The following is a 13,212-nucleotide window of genomic DNA, read 5'->3' on the forward strand; positions in this document are numbered from 1 at the left end:
AAAAAAAAAAGAAGAACTATCTCCAGCCATGATAGAAAATGTGTTCTTCATTAAAGAAAAAGATTCCTCAGGATGGTTTAAAAAAGGAAAAGATGACTTTAGGTCACCATAAATAAAAAGGATGATTTATACTTTAAGAGTGGTGCTTTGCTTTGTAGAAAAATGGGAGGAAAAAGAAAAATGGAGGAGAGTCCAGTTTTAAAACTCATAAATAGGAAATTCATACCCTTAAAATGAAATATTTATCATTTTGAAATTATACAGATCTATAAAGATATAATTCTTATACTCTTGATATTTTATCTACCTGACTTGATCTGTCCTCCCCCATCTCCCAATGACAAAATGATGCTACTATTTTTTTTAAAATTTATTTATCTTATTTATTTTTGGCTTTGTTGGGTCTTTGTTGCTGCATGCGGGCTTTCTCTAGTTGCAGAGAGCGGGGGCAACTCTTTGTTGCGGTGCGCAGGCTTATCATTGCGATGGCTTCTCTTGTTGAGGAGCATGGGCTCTAGGCTAACAGGCTTCAGTAGTTGTGGCACACAGGCTCAGCAGTTGTGGCTCGTGGGCTCTAGAGCACAGGCTCAGTAGTTGTGGCGCACGGGCTTAGTTGCTCCACGGCATGTGGGATCTTCCAGGACCAGGGCTCGAACCCGTGTCCCCTGCATTGGCAGGCGGATTCTTAACCACTGCGTCACCAGGGAAGTCCCCAAATGATGCTACTATTAAAGAAAGAATTCAAAGGCCAACTCTTTTCAAAACTTATAGTTCTCTAACTACTTTGAGGGCAGGCTACAGTTCTAAGGATACATTTGCAATGTTCATGAATAATGGCACAAAGAAGGTGCTTAACATATTGCACAATGAGCAAATGAGTTAGCATAAGCAAGGACAAAGCAAGAGCAAGAAAAAGCAAAAAAACATAAATACAGATGCACTGAAATAGATAGAAACTAACCCTAGGAAGGAAATGCTCAAGAAAAAGACAGAGGCAAGCTAGAATGAAAAACAGCAAAATAATCCAAAAAAGCTTCTCCACCCACAGTCTACTGAGATGATACCATTTTGGTGGGAAACTTTATAAAAACATTCTCAGACACAGATATAGCCAGATATTCTTGGCACTAACACACTCCTTTAAGGCCTCTGAATGCACTACACCTTTAAGAAGTGTCAAGCCCTGATGCTTTTTCCCACCTATAGGCATAAGCAGAGATACAGCCCTTTAAAAGCATGTTAGGGACTTCCCTGGTGGCGCAGTGGTTGAGAGTCCGCCTGCCGATGCAGGGGACACGGGTTCGTGTCCCGGTCCGGGAGGATCCCACATGTCGCAGAGCGGCTGGGCCCGTGAGCCATGGTCGCTGAGCCTGCGCGTCCGGAGCCTATGCTCCGCAACGGGAGAGCGGGAGAGGCCACAACAGTGAGAGGCTCGCATACGGAAAAAAAAAAAAAAAAAAAAAAGCATGTCAGACCCAATGGAACTCCCGGGCAAAGCCCCATCCTCAATGGATCAGGAGTCTGAGAAACTTCATGTTCAATGTCCTTCACCATCTCAAAAGCCTTATACTTCTGTACAACCACCACCTTTCTTAGCTGAAGCTTACACAGCCACCTAGACATATCCTTTTCCAAAGCCCAAATCATTAATCTTGTGGTGGGATCCTGAAAGGTTTCCTGTAACTTAGTCCTACTCAGTACCTATATCCTGAACAACAACTGAGGTCAAGACACTGATGTGAGGGCTAGGGAAAGGTGGATGGTGGGATACAGGGAGAAGAGGCACAAGATATGGACCTCCACCTCCAAGAGTTTGTATTCTAGTGTTCTCAGGTCCTACACTCCCTAGTGCCTGCTTCTAATACTCCTTAGCAACCATGTTATCAGCTTGTTTCTTTCCAATCAAGACTCTAGGGCCTAAATATGTTTCCATTGAATTCAGCTAAGTAATTGCACAATCAAGCCACAGTGGAAGTCACTTGCAAGAGATGCGGGTGATGAGTAAGTGAGTACTCCTGGACCTCAGTGATCTCACAGTACAGAGGCTGAAGAAAAGCACGTAAAATAACAGCTTGAATGCAAGCTGGAATGCTAAGAGAAACAGGGGGTTAAAGGAAGGACAAATCACATCTCCCTTTGGTGGGGGGAGGGCAGGTGAGATCCAGGGAAGTGGAGAAAAAGGCATCCTTGCCAACCCTGGGTGAGTCATCAAGAGCTCCTCCTGCCTTCTCAACATCTATAAATAATCCCAGGTGCTGCCATTTCATTTAATTACTAAGCCTCTCCAGATGGAGAAAAATAATTAAGCAGTCGGTACCACCAAGATGATATAAAGAACGCGTTAGCAACTTTTGAAACATTTGAGTTTTGAAGTTTGCTTTCAACAATGAAAGAAGGGCAGAAGTGAAGAGGGCCCAAATGACTGAGTGACAGACATTAGAGAAAACCAAAGGACAGCAGTCAGATAGTGGGTAGAAATTTAAATAGGAAAAAAGCAAATACTCGTGTAAAGGGGCTCAATCCTCCCAGAAGCAGCAGAGCCGCTAACATTAAATGAAGAAGCCTCAATGGAGTTGGTGAAGATAGGTTGTCAAAAAAGAAATACTTTAAGACAACCTAAAAATCAATTTATTTATTTCCTAAATGTACAAGAAATATGCTGTTGACTGGGCCTCTGGATGCAGACGTGATAAAAATTTTATCTTTGTGTCTGATGCAAAGATTCAGAAGCGATTAAACCCAAAAGGGTCTAACAAGGAAGCTGGAAAGAACCACACGAGAAAAATTTCTAAACACAGATGCTCTTAAAGAATCATGCATTTATCATTCTAAAGTTCAATGGAATCAGGAAATCAATAAAAATAAAATTTCTGGCATTCAAATAACAGTAGCAACTGGGTAGTAAAACACCTGAGGTTTCCTCCCCATAACATGTTCAAAGATAATCATGTGCTTCCTCAAAAAAAAAAAAAAATCCACAAAAATCAAACCTATAAAACCACAGTAATCAAAATTTAAAAAAGTTTGGGGAGCCCAAACCTCTAAGAGCATCAGACTGAAAACCATTAATAAGGGTGCACAGTTCGAAGACATTTCGATGCTGGTGGGAAAATGGAGGGACGCGTTCCAAGAGGAATGATGAAGAAACAGATTGGAAGAAGGAAAAACCAAATCAGAACCCAATTCTGAGGGCGATCATAGAAGATTCTTGATCTAAAAAAATATAGGTCAAATGGTAGTTCTAGTTTTAGTTTTTGAGGGAACCTCCCACTGGTCTCCATAGTGGTTGTACCAATTTACATTCCCACCAACAGTGGAGGAGGGTTCCCTTTTCCCCACACCCTCTCCAGCATTTATTGTTTGTACAAATGGACTTATTTACAAAAAAAAGTAGAGTCACAGATGTAGAAAACAAATTTATGGTTACCAGGGGTAAGGATAAATTGGGAGATTGGGATTGACATATACACACTACGTATAGCACAGGGAATCTTCTCGATACTCTGCAATGGCCTATATGGGAAAAGAACCTAAAAAAAAAAAGTGGATATATGCATATGTATAAGTGATTCACTTTGCTGTACACCTGAAACTAACAGAACATTGTAAATCAACTATACTCCAAAATATATTAAAAGAAAATAATTGAGGTCAAGTTAAAGGTAAAGGTCAATCTGAGGATTGAGTACTCTGTGCTCTATACAGATGGTCCCTAACTTATGACTTCTTTGACTTTATGATGGTGTGAAAGTGACACACATTACTTCAGATTTTGATCTTTTCCTGGGCTAGCGATATGGTGAGATACTCTCTCCTGACGCCGGGCAGGGTAGTGGGCCGAAGCTCCCAGTCAGCCACTGGATCACAAGGGTAAACAACCAGTACTCGTCCAACCATTCCGTACCCAACCGTTCTGTTTTTCCCTTTCAGTAGAGAATTCAGTAAATTCCATGAGACAGTCAAAACTTCATGTTGTGTTAGACTTTTTGTTAATATAATAGGCTTTGGGGCTTCCCTGGTGGCGCAGTGGTTGAGAGTCCACCTGCCGATGCAGGGGACGCGGGTTCGTGCCCCAGACCGGGAGGATCCCACATGCCGTAGAGCGGCTGGGCCCGTGAGCCATGGCCGCTGAGCCTGCGCGTCCGGAGCGTGTGCTCCGCAACGGGAGAGGCCACAACAGTGAGAGGCCCGCGTACCACAAAAAAAAAAAGGCTTTGTGTTATATAATTGTGCCCAACTGCAGGCTAATACAAGTGTTCTGAGCGTGTTTAAGGGAGGCTGGGCTAAGCTATGACGTTCGGTAACTTGGGTGTATTAAATGCATTTTCCACTTAAGATATTTTAAACTTATGACGGGTTTATTAGGATGTAATCCCAACTTAAGTCGACAAAGATTTGTAACCTTAAATCAAAGCTATTTAAATCTTTTTGAGTTATTTTCAAAGCAAAGCATCCTTCGACAAATTGCCTTATCATTCCACTGTCATTTCAACTGTCTTATAAACCTAGGTTTTCATTTCTTACTTCTTCAAACAGATAACCCAAGTAGAGTGTTATCAGAATAATATATCAAGAGAGCATTTTAATAACTTTTGGCATTTACATTTCCACAGGAATTCAAATCAGGCGAACTAGTATAGTGGAGATTCTATTTTAACGAACAGAAAATAATTAACTTTGTACTAATATAAATTAGCTAAACAAGCATTTATTTATTCTCTTTAGTGGTTTAACAACAAATATCTCCATCCCTTGCCAATTTCATGTTTTAACTTCTTTATTTAAAAAATCCTTTAAAATCAGACTTTCCCCTTCCTTTCCCGTATATCTTCTAGAAGGCTGCGAGGCCAAAGGTGTGTGAACTAGAATAGAGGTGTTCCTTCCTCGAGATGCATGACTAACATATGTTGGAAAACGGTAATAAATATTCCAGTCAGGAGTAGCTATGAAGTGAATGCGCCTTCTAGCGCTGTGTGGGCCCAAACGCGTAAGACCACGTGGGGCTGCCATGACTTGTTTTCTTCCATACCTGGAGGCGATCCTTCCTTTACCAGTGTTCACACAAAGCACTCAGGGGAAACCCAGCTCACTATATTTCAGCACTGAGACTGACCTTCAACTCTGTCTGTAACCAAAAGATGTCAGGCACTAGTCAAAGTTACTGGGGTCCAGGTTGGAGTCATGATCTCAAGGTCATGTTGACAGGAAGTCATGAAGAAAACCGCCTAGAGACTGTGCTGCCATGGGAATTCACACCCCCTCCGAAGGAGACAGAGAGTCACTACTCAGATCTTGATTACTGCAACATCATCAGGAAATTTTATGTAAAATCTTCCATATTTAACTGAAGAAAATAATTGTAAACACTATGTAGCATCCATAATCATGTCCATGAGCCACAATAGGACCACCTGCAGGCAACCTATCCTCTCAGCCAATATATGGTTTCCTGGTCGGCCATGTGTCTGCTAGGTTTGTGTTTGCTTTGGTGTTTTGGAAACATAAGAACCTCATCATATCTAATCACAGCAAAGGCAGCGAGAGAGCCAAAACTACCCAGCATAACAGGCACATGATCCGGAAGAAAAAAGAAACAAAGATAATGAAAAATGGAAAGTGTTAGAAAATTATTCTAGTGTGTGGAGTAAGTTGGCATCAAAGCTACAGCAACTGCACAGAAATTAGCCTTGCCTAGACATGCACTGGTAGGTCATTCACATCCTATCACTCTGGAAAATGAATATGTGAGTTTATGAGCACCAAGTCAGACCACAGCCTTTTACAAGTGGAAAAGTTTCTCTACTCATGTCGTTCTAGCCATTATCACATGGGACTGTGACAGCGAGGTCCTCCTAGTGGGCAGGAGCTGACTATATTCATCTTATATATTTAATGTAGCAACTGGTACCATATCTGGCATTGAATCACTGCTGAAACAATCATAAATACCTCTTCAATACCAAAATGTAACATGCCAGGTTTGAATTTGGAAATACAGGTCAAGATTTCTCTATTTGGGGGAGAAATACCAAACTCCCAAATTTAGCATTCTTATTAGAAAGATTCAAAACACAGAGATCTCAAAATACAGGTTCTAACGAGACTGCCATATTAAAATAACAATACCGTCTTCTTTCCACTACATGACATAGTGTAAACTCTGATGTATAAATGCATATGTGGACTCATAAAGAAAACAAAGAAAGCAGCTCAACACAGCTGCTACCTAAAAAAAAAGAAAAAAAAAGAAAAAAAAGAAAAACTATTCTATTTTATATTATCTGCCCTCTATTTTGTGTCTACAGGACAGCAAGTCAAAATTTAGAGGACTAACCAGATGAAATACACATTAAATTTCTTTGTATCTGAACTACACTCGTGTCCTGGAAATACTTTAAAAATCCAAAACCTAGATTTCACACTGAGGTCTTTTGCTGGTTTGTACACCAATGTGCCCCCCCTGCCCAATACTTTAGTTGGGCTTACATTTAACAAGAGTTTCTAGAGCCGGAAAAACAGAAAGCTTTTGGGTAGAGCACGCTGTGAAACAGACCTGCCAGTACTCATAAAAACATTCTTAAAATTTATTTTCTATAAAAAGGATGACCTATAAAGGAGAACCTGGTTGGACTGGACATGGGTGGGCATGACAGGGAGGGAGGCAGGGGTAGGTCTGATGGCAGGGCTGCAGGAGTAGAGGTCCAGCAACATGAAAAACAGTGTGCTAAGAGGACAATAACAGAAAATAAGAGGTAACTATGTAAGTGGAAACTGTCTAAGAATGGAAGTTCAAGTGACCTCAGTATTGCCTAAGGCAAAACAATCACGGTTTAGATGCAGAAGGCGTCCAGACAGAACCCAAGTGAACTGGCAACAGCACAGTGCCCAGAATAGACTTCTGTACGTGCAGAGAAGACACATATACCACAGGGTCTCCATCCATCCCATAGAAACAGGGATGGCTGGACACAGATACATATTTTATTTGGCATTTACCAAATGTCTACTGTGTGCCAAAACCCACACTAGGGACTTCATTTAATGAAAATGTACTAACTTGGAAATGGTCCCAATAAAAATTTTAGTTACCATGGGGATTTCTGGCGGGGGTGGGGTGGGGTGGGAACGAGGTCTCTTTAGATAAATGACCAATGCAATTTATTAACCTACTTGCAAGTAATGTCAAATTTAAAGTTGCTCCAAAGAAAAACCACTTTTTTTTTTACATCAGTCTCTTAATATGCTGTAGGAACCTGTTCAAGACGCTTCAGCAGTGAAGTAACTTAGATGATAAATGTGTTCTTCAATCTGTGCACCAGTCAAGTAGCAATAAAATCAGAATAATTCATGCAAAAATTTTCATTATGTTTCTAAACATACTTATTTACATTTTAAATCACACATTAGACAATATGAAATATCTTTCATTTAGACAGGTGTGAACTAGAAAACAGATGCATTCATTAAACATAGAACAATTCGGTGAATTAAAAAAAAAATACTCGAGAGAACTCTTTGGTTGAAGTATCAATGCTTAAGCCCACCGTTAACTTACTTGAAAAAATATGGCCATGGCTCCGATTATTCTGTTTTCAGAAATGGCAGTTTGAAAGCTGTCAAAGTCATCTGGATTGTAAAAGAAAATCTGCATCTGTAGAAGAACAATTAAAAAACGTATTAGGAAAATACATTAGGAAAACCTATGCAGAAGTAGAGAGAGTAGTACAATGGACCCAGATTCCCCAACATGCTAAGATTTTGCCAAAGGTACTCATCTATCCATACTTTTTTCTTTGCTAAAGTATTTGAAAGCAAACCCCAGACATCGTATCGTTTTACTCCTACATACTTCAGTAGGTATCACTAAAACACACATCTTTCCACATAACTACAATGCCTTCAGGCCACACAAAATAAGTAACACCAACACCTTCTTATTACCTAATACTCATGTCATGGTGAAATGTCCCTATTAAGAAACAAAATTTTAATGCAGTTAAATACCATGAAGTAGGAAACTAAGACTGTGAGATTCAGTCCCTATGTTAAAATTATAAACGCTTAAATGGACACATGTTTATAGATAATGCCCATTCCAATGACGAGAATCTGAGGGGGGCTCTCAGTAGCTTTGAGAAACAGTCCAAATGGACTATTTTAGTCAATCAAAATAGAATATAGTGGTAATGATAATAATAATGCTTAATAGGGCTTCCCTGGTGGCGCAGTGGTTGAGAGTCCGCCTGCCGATGCAGGGGACGTGGGTTCGTGCCCCGGTCCGGGAGGATCCCACATGCCGCGGAGCGGCTGGGCCCGTGAGCCACGGTCGCTGAGCCTGCGCGTCTGGAGCCTGTGCTCTGCAACGGGAGAGGCCACAACAGTGAGAGGCCCGCGTACCACAAAAAAATAAATAAATAATGCTTAATATTTTTCAGTTTGCAAAAAGCCATCCCATTCATGATTTCACTAAATCTATCTAACAATCCCTGTGAAGACTGGGCAGAAATTACTACATTCAGTTACAGATGAGGAAATCGTACTTCAGAAAGTTGATGCCGACTTGGTTAAAAAGAAACATCAGTTGATGAGTGTAAAGTCCAGGTGCTCTCATCCCAACCTTAAATACCTTCTCTTACATGTGGCAAGGGTTTCTCACTCAAAAAGCAGAACACGGATAAATCAACTTAAAATAATTATACAATTTTAATGTCTGCACATTCCTCAATACCTGAACAATTCAGAGAACAAAAACAACCTACAGAGTATTCTTGAGAGACTACATATGTGATAAAAATAAAAGATCTGAGACCCTATTCCAGCTTCTTCGTTTACTTGCATGTGAGCCCTCAGGCAAGCCAGCGAATATCTAAGCATCATTCCTTCCGTATAGAATCAAGCGCTTGATCATCCTACCCTTGGTAGGATGGGTGTGGGGATCAAACATGTAGGTGCAGGGTACAGTGTGTAGCACTATGCCTGGACCTTAACTGTGCTCCACAAATCGTCATCCTTGTCACATTAACTTTTGGCAGGTATCTTTAGATGTCTAATATGAATGTGATTGCACTGAATCTTCTAGAATGGCCCCTACTCTTTCCAGAAAATCAAATCTCCTCTATCATTAGCTCTCTTCCATGACCTCTATTTTCCCACTTTTCCAAATGACATGATGCTATTTTCTGAACAACCACACCCCAGATGGAGTATGGAGACTTGATACTAAATGATAAATTCCCAATGGGAAAAGGGAAGTCAGAGAGACAAGCTGAAGTACACGTCAAAGGTGAACAGAGTCCTGCTGACTGAAGTAACCAAGACGTTAAGAACAAGGTGACATATCTTCTCTGAAGGGTATATTTAGGGAGCCCAAATCAGGACACTTTTAAGGAAAAGTTAGATAACCAAGTGGATGGGAGAAGGATGGGTAGATTCTTTTGGAGAATATTCTTTCTTACGGTGAATTATTTTCCTTAGACTCTGCATTCCCACTGACGCTGGCAACCTCTTATACATGTGTTGCCTTTACATCTGGACGGCTACAGACATCATGAATTTACTCTGAGGAAAAATCCATTCAATGAGGTGCAGATTAAAATAGTTTAATACTGGGTGAATTGCTTTGGGGACAATGCCACTAACCCAAGAAAGAAACTCTGCATAAGTATATTCAGAAAATTACACTTAACTTTCCTTTGAAAACCCAGGCCCTCAAATGAACTAAGTTCACAGAAGGTTTTCTTATTCTTCAGCCCATGAGCAGGGTTAGCATTGTTTAACGCATCACCTGAATAGTGTGTGATACAAAATACTTTAAGATCTCTTCAAGAGCATTTTCATTTACAACCGGGTGAGGAAATTCATTTTTAGAAAATGTCTTTGAGTCACGGCTCCACCCGTCAGGATAATAAAATGTCTCATAAAGAGAACAGCAGCCATAGGTCTGAAGTATCAGCTTTCCTTGCTATTTCTCTCAAGTTGTAGTCTATTGAACTATATTAACTTTTAAAGGTATCTTAAATACGAAAATAAATAAGTAGGTGGAGTTTTGCCGAGAGGGCACTGGACTTGAAATCATTTTGTTGTTATTGTTGATGAGACAACTTTAGGCACAGGCTAGAAACCTATTTTACAAAAACATCTTTGGAAGGGATCGGGGTGGCTGCTGAATACTGCGAGGAAGCCCATCAACCTTCTGTATCTGCTCTCAAGTGCCATGTTCAGAGCCTTCCTTCAGCCTCCCGCAAAGTGCGTTCCCTCTAATAATGTGAATTGAAGTCAAGCTTACTGTATAGCAATCCTCTTCCTGTAGAAACGTGGTGAATTGAAACTGAAGAAAAAACCTGGGAAATCGGGCAATAAAGAGATCTATTAACTGTCCCTTATATTCTTTACACACATCACCAATGTATATTTTACCCATCTGCATTCTTCCTCTCTCCCTCCAAGCAATTATCTTCCCTGATTCACTTAATCGTTAGGTGGGAGAAAACACGCCCCTTTACCAATACATACTTAAGCGTATCGTTTCTAAGAATAAGGATATTCTGTTACATAGCCACAGTAACATTATTAAAATGAGCAAGTTTCACTTTGACACAAAGTTTATTATAGACCATTATTTGGTTCTTGGTCCAGGAATCCAATCTAGGACCTAACTTTGCATTCAGTTGCCATGTCTCTTCGTACTGACCCCTCCGACCCCCAACTTTCACCTGGGACGGTTACTCAGCCTTTCTTTTTCTTTATTTGGTAGTCTGAAGTGTGCAGCCCGGTTATTATGTAGAATTGGGGTCGGTCTCATGGTTTCTCATGATTAGACTCAGGTCGTGCCTTTTGGGCAGGGGACCACAGCTGTAGTACTGTGGCTTCACAGAGCACCAATCTGCCCAGCAGGAGACCCTTCAAACAGATTCCTTTGTCATTTTGTCGTGCTCCCATCATTTTTCATCCTTTAGCACCTCCTTACTAGCTGGCACAGATGTTCTAACCTCACCTTGCATTTCCCCTGTTCCAGCCCTGGAATTGGCCATTTCTTGACTGAGCCCTGGTTTCTTTTAGTGAGGAATGGTATTTAAAGACCAAAGAGTGTGAACTCAATATTTTCCAAATATGTTTGATATTGGAACACTTTGGTTCTTCAAGAAAACCGTACAGCTTGAGGCTCTGTATGTCTATTCCAACCAGGACAGAAAACTGGGTCAACTTGGTGTAAATGAATGTCCCTCCAACACAAAGAGTGCCATGAGATATGTAAGTCTCCCCAACAACAGAAACAAACTGTATGAAGGTCAACCAAAAAAGCCACTGGTAGACTGTGGGTAGACCAGGGTGCAACGGAAGGACCAGTCCTATAAAGTATTTTAAACTCATGAGCAAGAAAAACAGGCCTGGTGGATCATTTAATTTGACCTCGTGTAATGGTTGGAATGGAAAAATCTGCAGGAATTCCTCTAGCCAGATCAAGGTGATAGATAACATCGAGTATAATGTGACATAACCTGACATTTGGAAAACGGTATTCTACCCCGTCACTGACCAGGAAGCATGTGCTAAATCATACATAGGGAAAATGGCCGAATGAATGACAACACTATCAAGTAACGGGAAGAAGATGTGATAGGTTCTGTGAGAACAGGGTTGACAGCAGTCAATGCTCTCGTGTTATAGGGTCCTAGCATGATGTATACAGAGTCACAACAAAATGCCCACTCGGCTGCCCTTTTCTCCCGCTATGTTCTATTTCCCCCCTTACATTTAAAACTGTCCTAGCTGCAGTTTGATTTAAAACTATATATATGCCAGGTTTCCAATTTGTATCACTATCTGTGTTAAGCTGAATAAATAAAAATCAACAAATCTGAAAACGATGGCCATCTGTACTTTTCTTCATGTTGTTATTTTTCAAATATTTATAAAGTGCCTACTGTATATCAGGCACTGTACTCTCATTCATTGATACTCACTGAAGTAGGTACCACCATGATCCTCATTTTACAGCCAAAGGAAAGAAGGATTTCTAAAATTACAACACTCTTTAGGACGGAGGGTGGGGTTGGGATAAAAACGAATTGTTCCGATCCTAGTCAAAGCCTTAATCACTGTGCTTCCTTCCAGTAGGCAAAAAAATTTGCTTAATGCCTATTATGTATAAGGCACTATGACAAATGAAGACAGTTTGCACTTGGGAAGACAAAAATATCAATAATAAGACAAGGTTCACACTTTTTTTTGAATGCCAAAGTTGAGTTGTAGATACATGTACCACAAAAATGCCTAAAGTAGTAAATGGCTCATGGTCACGTAAGGCATACACTAAATGAATACAGAATAATACAGGCAATTGGCAAGAGGGGATATTTTCTTGAAGGTGGACTTCCTATTCTCTAATGTGGTAGTTGTTTGTGTAAGTCAGCTCTCACATCCCTGTCGTGATGGCGGCAAGAAGAAATGATCCCAATGCAAGAGTGGAAAATCCAGCAGTACTTTCTTTGGTGATTTAGAAAGCTCTACATTTTAATTTCCTCTCAAAAAACTTACATAATATTTCTGCAACGTGTAACCCCCCTCACGTACATGGCCCGAGAAAAAAATTCATGATGAATTAAGGAAATGGCACGCAGACAGCCCAGAGGAAAGGCCATCTACCGATAGATTCATCAGACATTTCCAGGATACTGTCGTTCATCTTTAACAGAATGGAAGAACACATAGGAAAAGCTACAGGAAAAGAATAGGTGAGACATAAACACAGTGAAATAAAGATGGTGACTAGAAAGGCAAGAGCAGAATTAATAAGAGGCAGTAGATAACAGAACTGAAGAGGCAAAATGTATTTTCCTGATCATTCTTAGGGCTACCATGTAGTCAGCCAGTTGAGAACATGGCAGTGGGCAAAAAACAGTTGCCTAAGAATAAAAACATGTAGCAAAGACAAAGTAAAAATCCCAACACAGTTCATGATTTGCTGGTTCCACTTGTTGGATGATTTGCAAATGATGGTGTCAGAATTAAGGTTTTGGATAATAGGTTCTTACTCTAACTTAATTTTTAGATTATGCTGTACCTTCACTACTATATAGCCAGATCACACACACTCAACACAACACGTTCTAATTCTTTCATTCTGCCATTGCCATCAGACAGGAAGACTGATGAGGGCAGGAAGGCTACCTGCCTAGTTAAAGGTTGTGTATTGAACAGTGCTGTTCTTGT

At 40.4% G+C, this 13,212-nt stretch overlaps 1 protein-coding gene across 5 annotated transcripts in view; it reads right to left on the reverse strand.

The window, feature by feature from the left end:
- Positions 1 to 13,212, reverse strand: part of PTPRG (protein tyrosine phosphatase receptor type G) — a 733,896-nt gene that overhangs the window by 222,785 nt on the left and 497,899 nt on the right. For all 5 annotated transcript variants that reach the window (XM_030867610.2, XM_030867608.2, XM_060307591.1 and 2 more), the window contains exon 5: positions 7,556 to 7,651. In XM_030867610.2, coding sequence (XP_030723470.1) covers positions 7,556 to 7,651 — 96 coding nt within the window. The remainder of the gene's footprint in view (positions 1 to 7,555; positions 7,652 to 13,212) is intronic.

The sequence above is a fragment of the Globicephala melas genome, chromosome 11 (genome assembly GCF_963455315.2).
Source record: "Globicephala melas chromosome 11, mGloMel1.2, whole genome shotgun sequence".
NCBI classification, from domain to species: Eukaryota; Metazoa; Chordata; class Mammalia; order Artiodactyla; family Delphinidae; genus Globicephala; species Globicephala melas.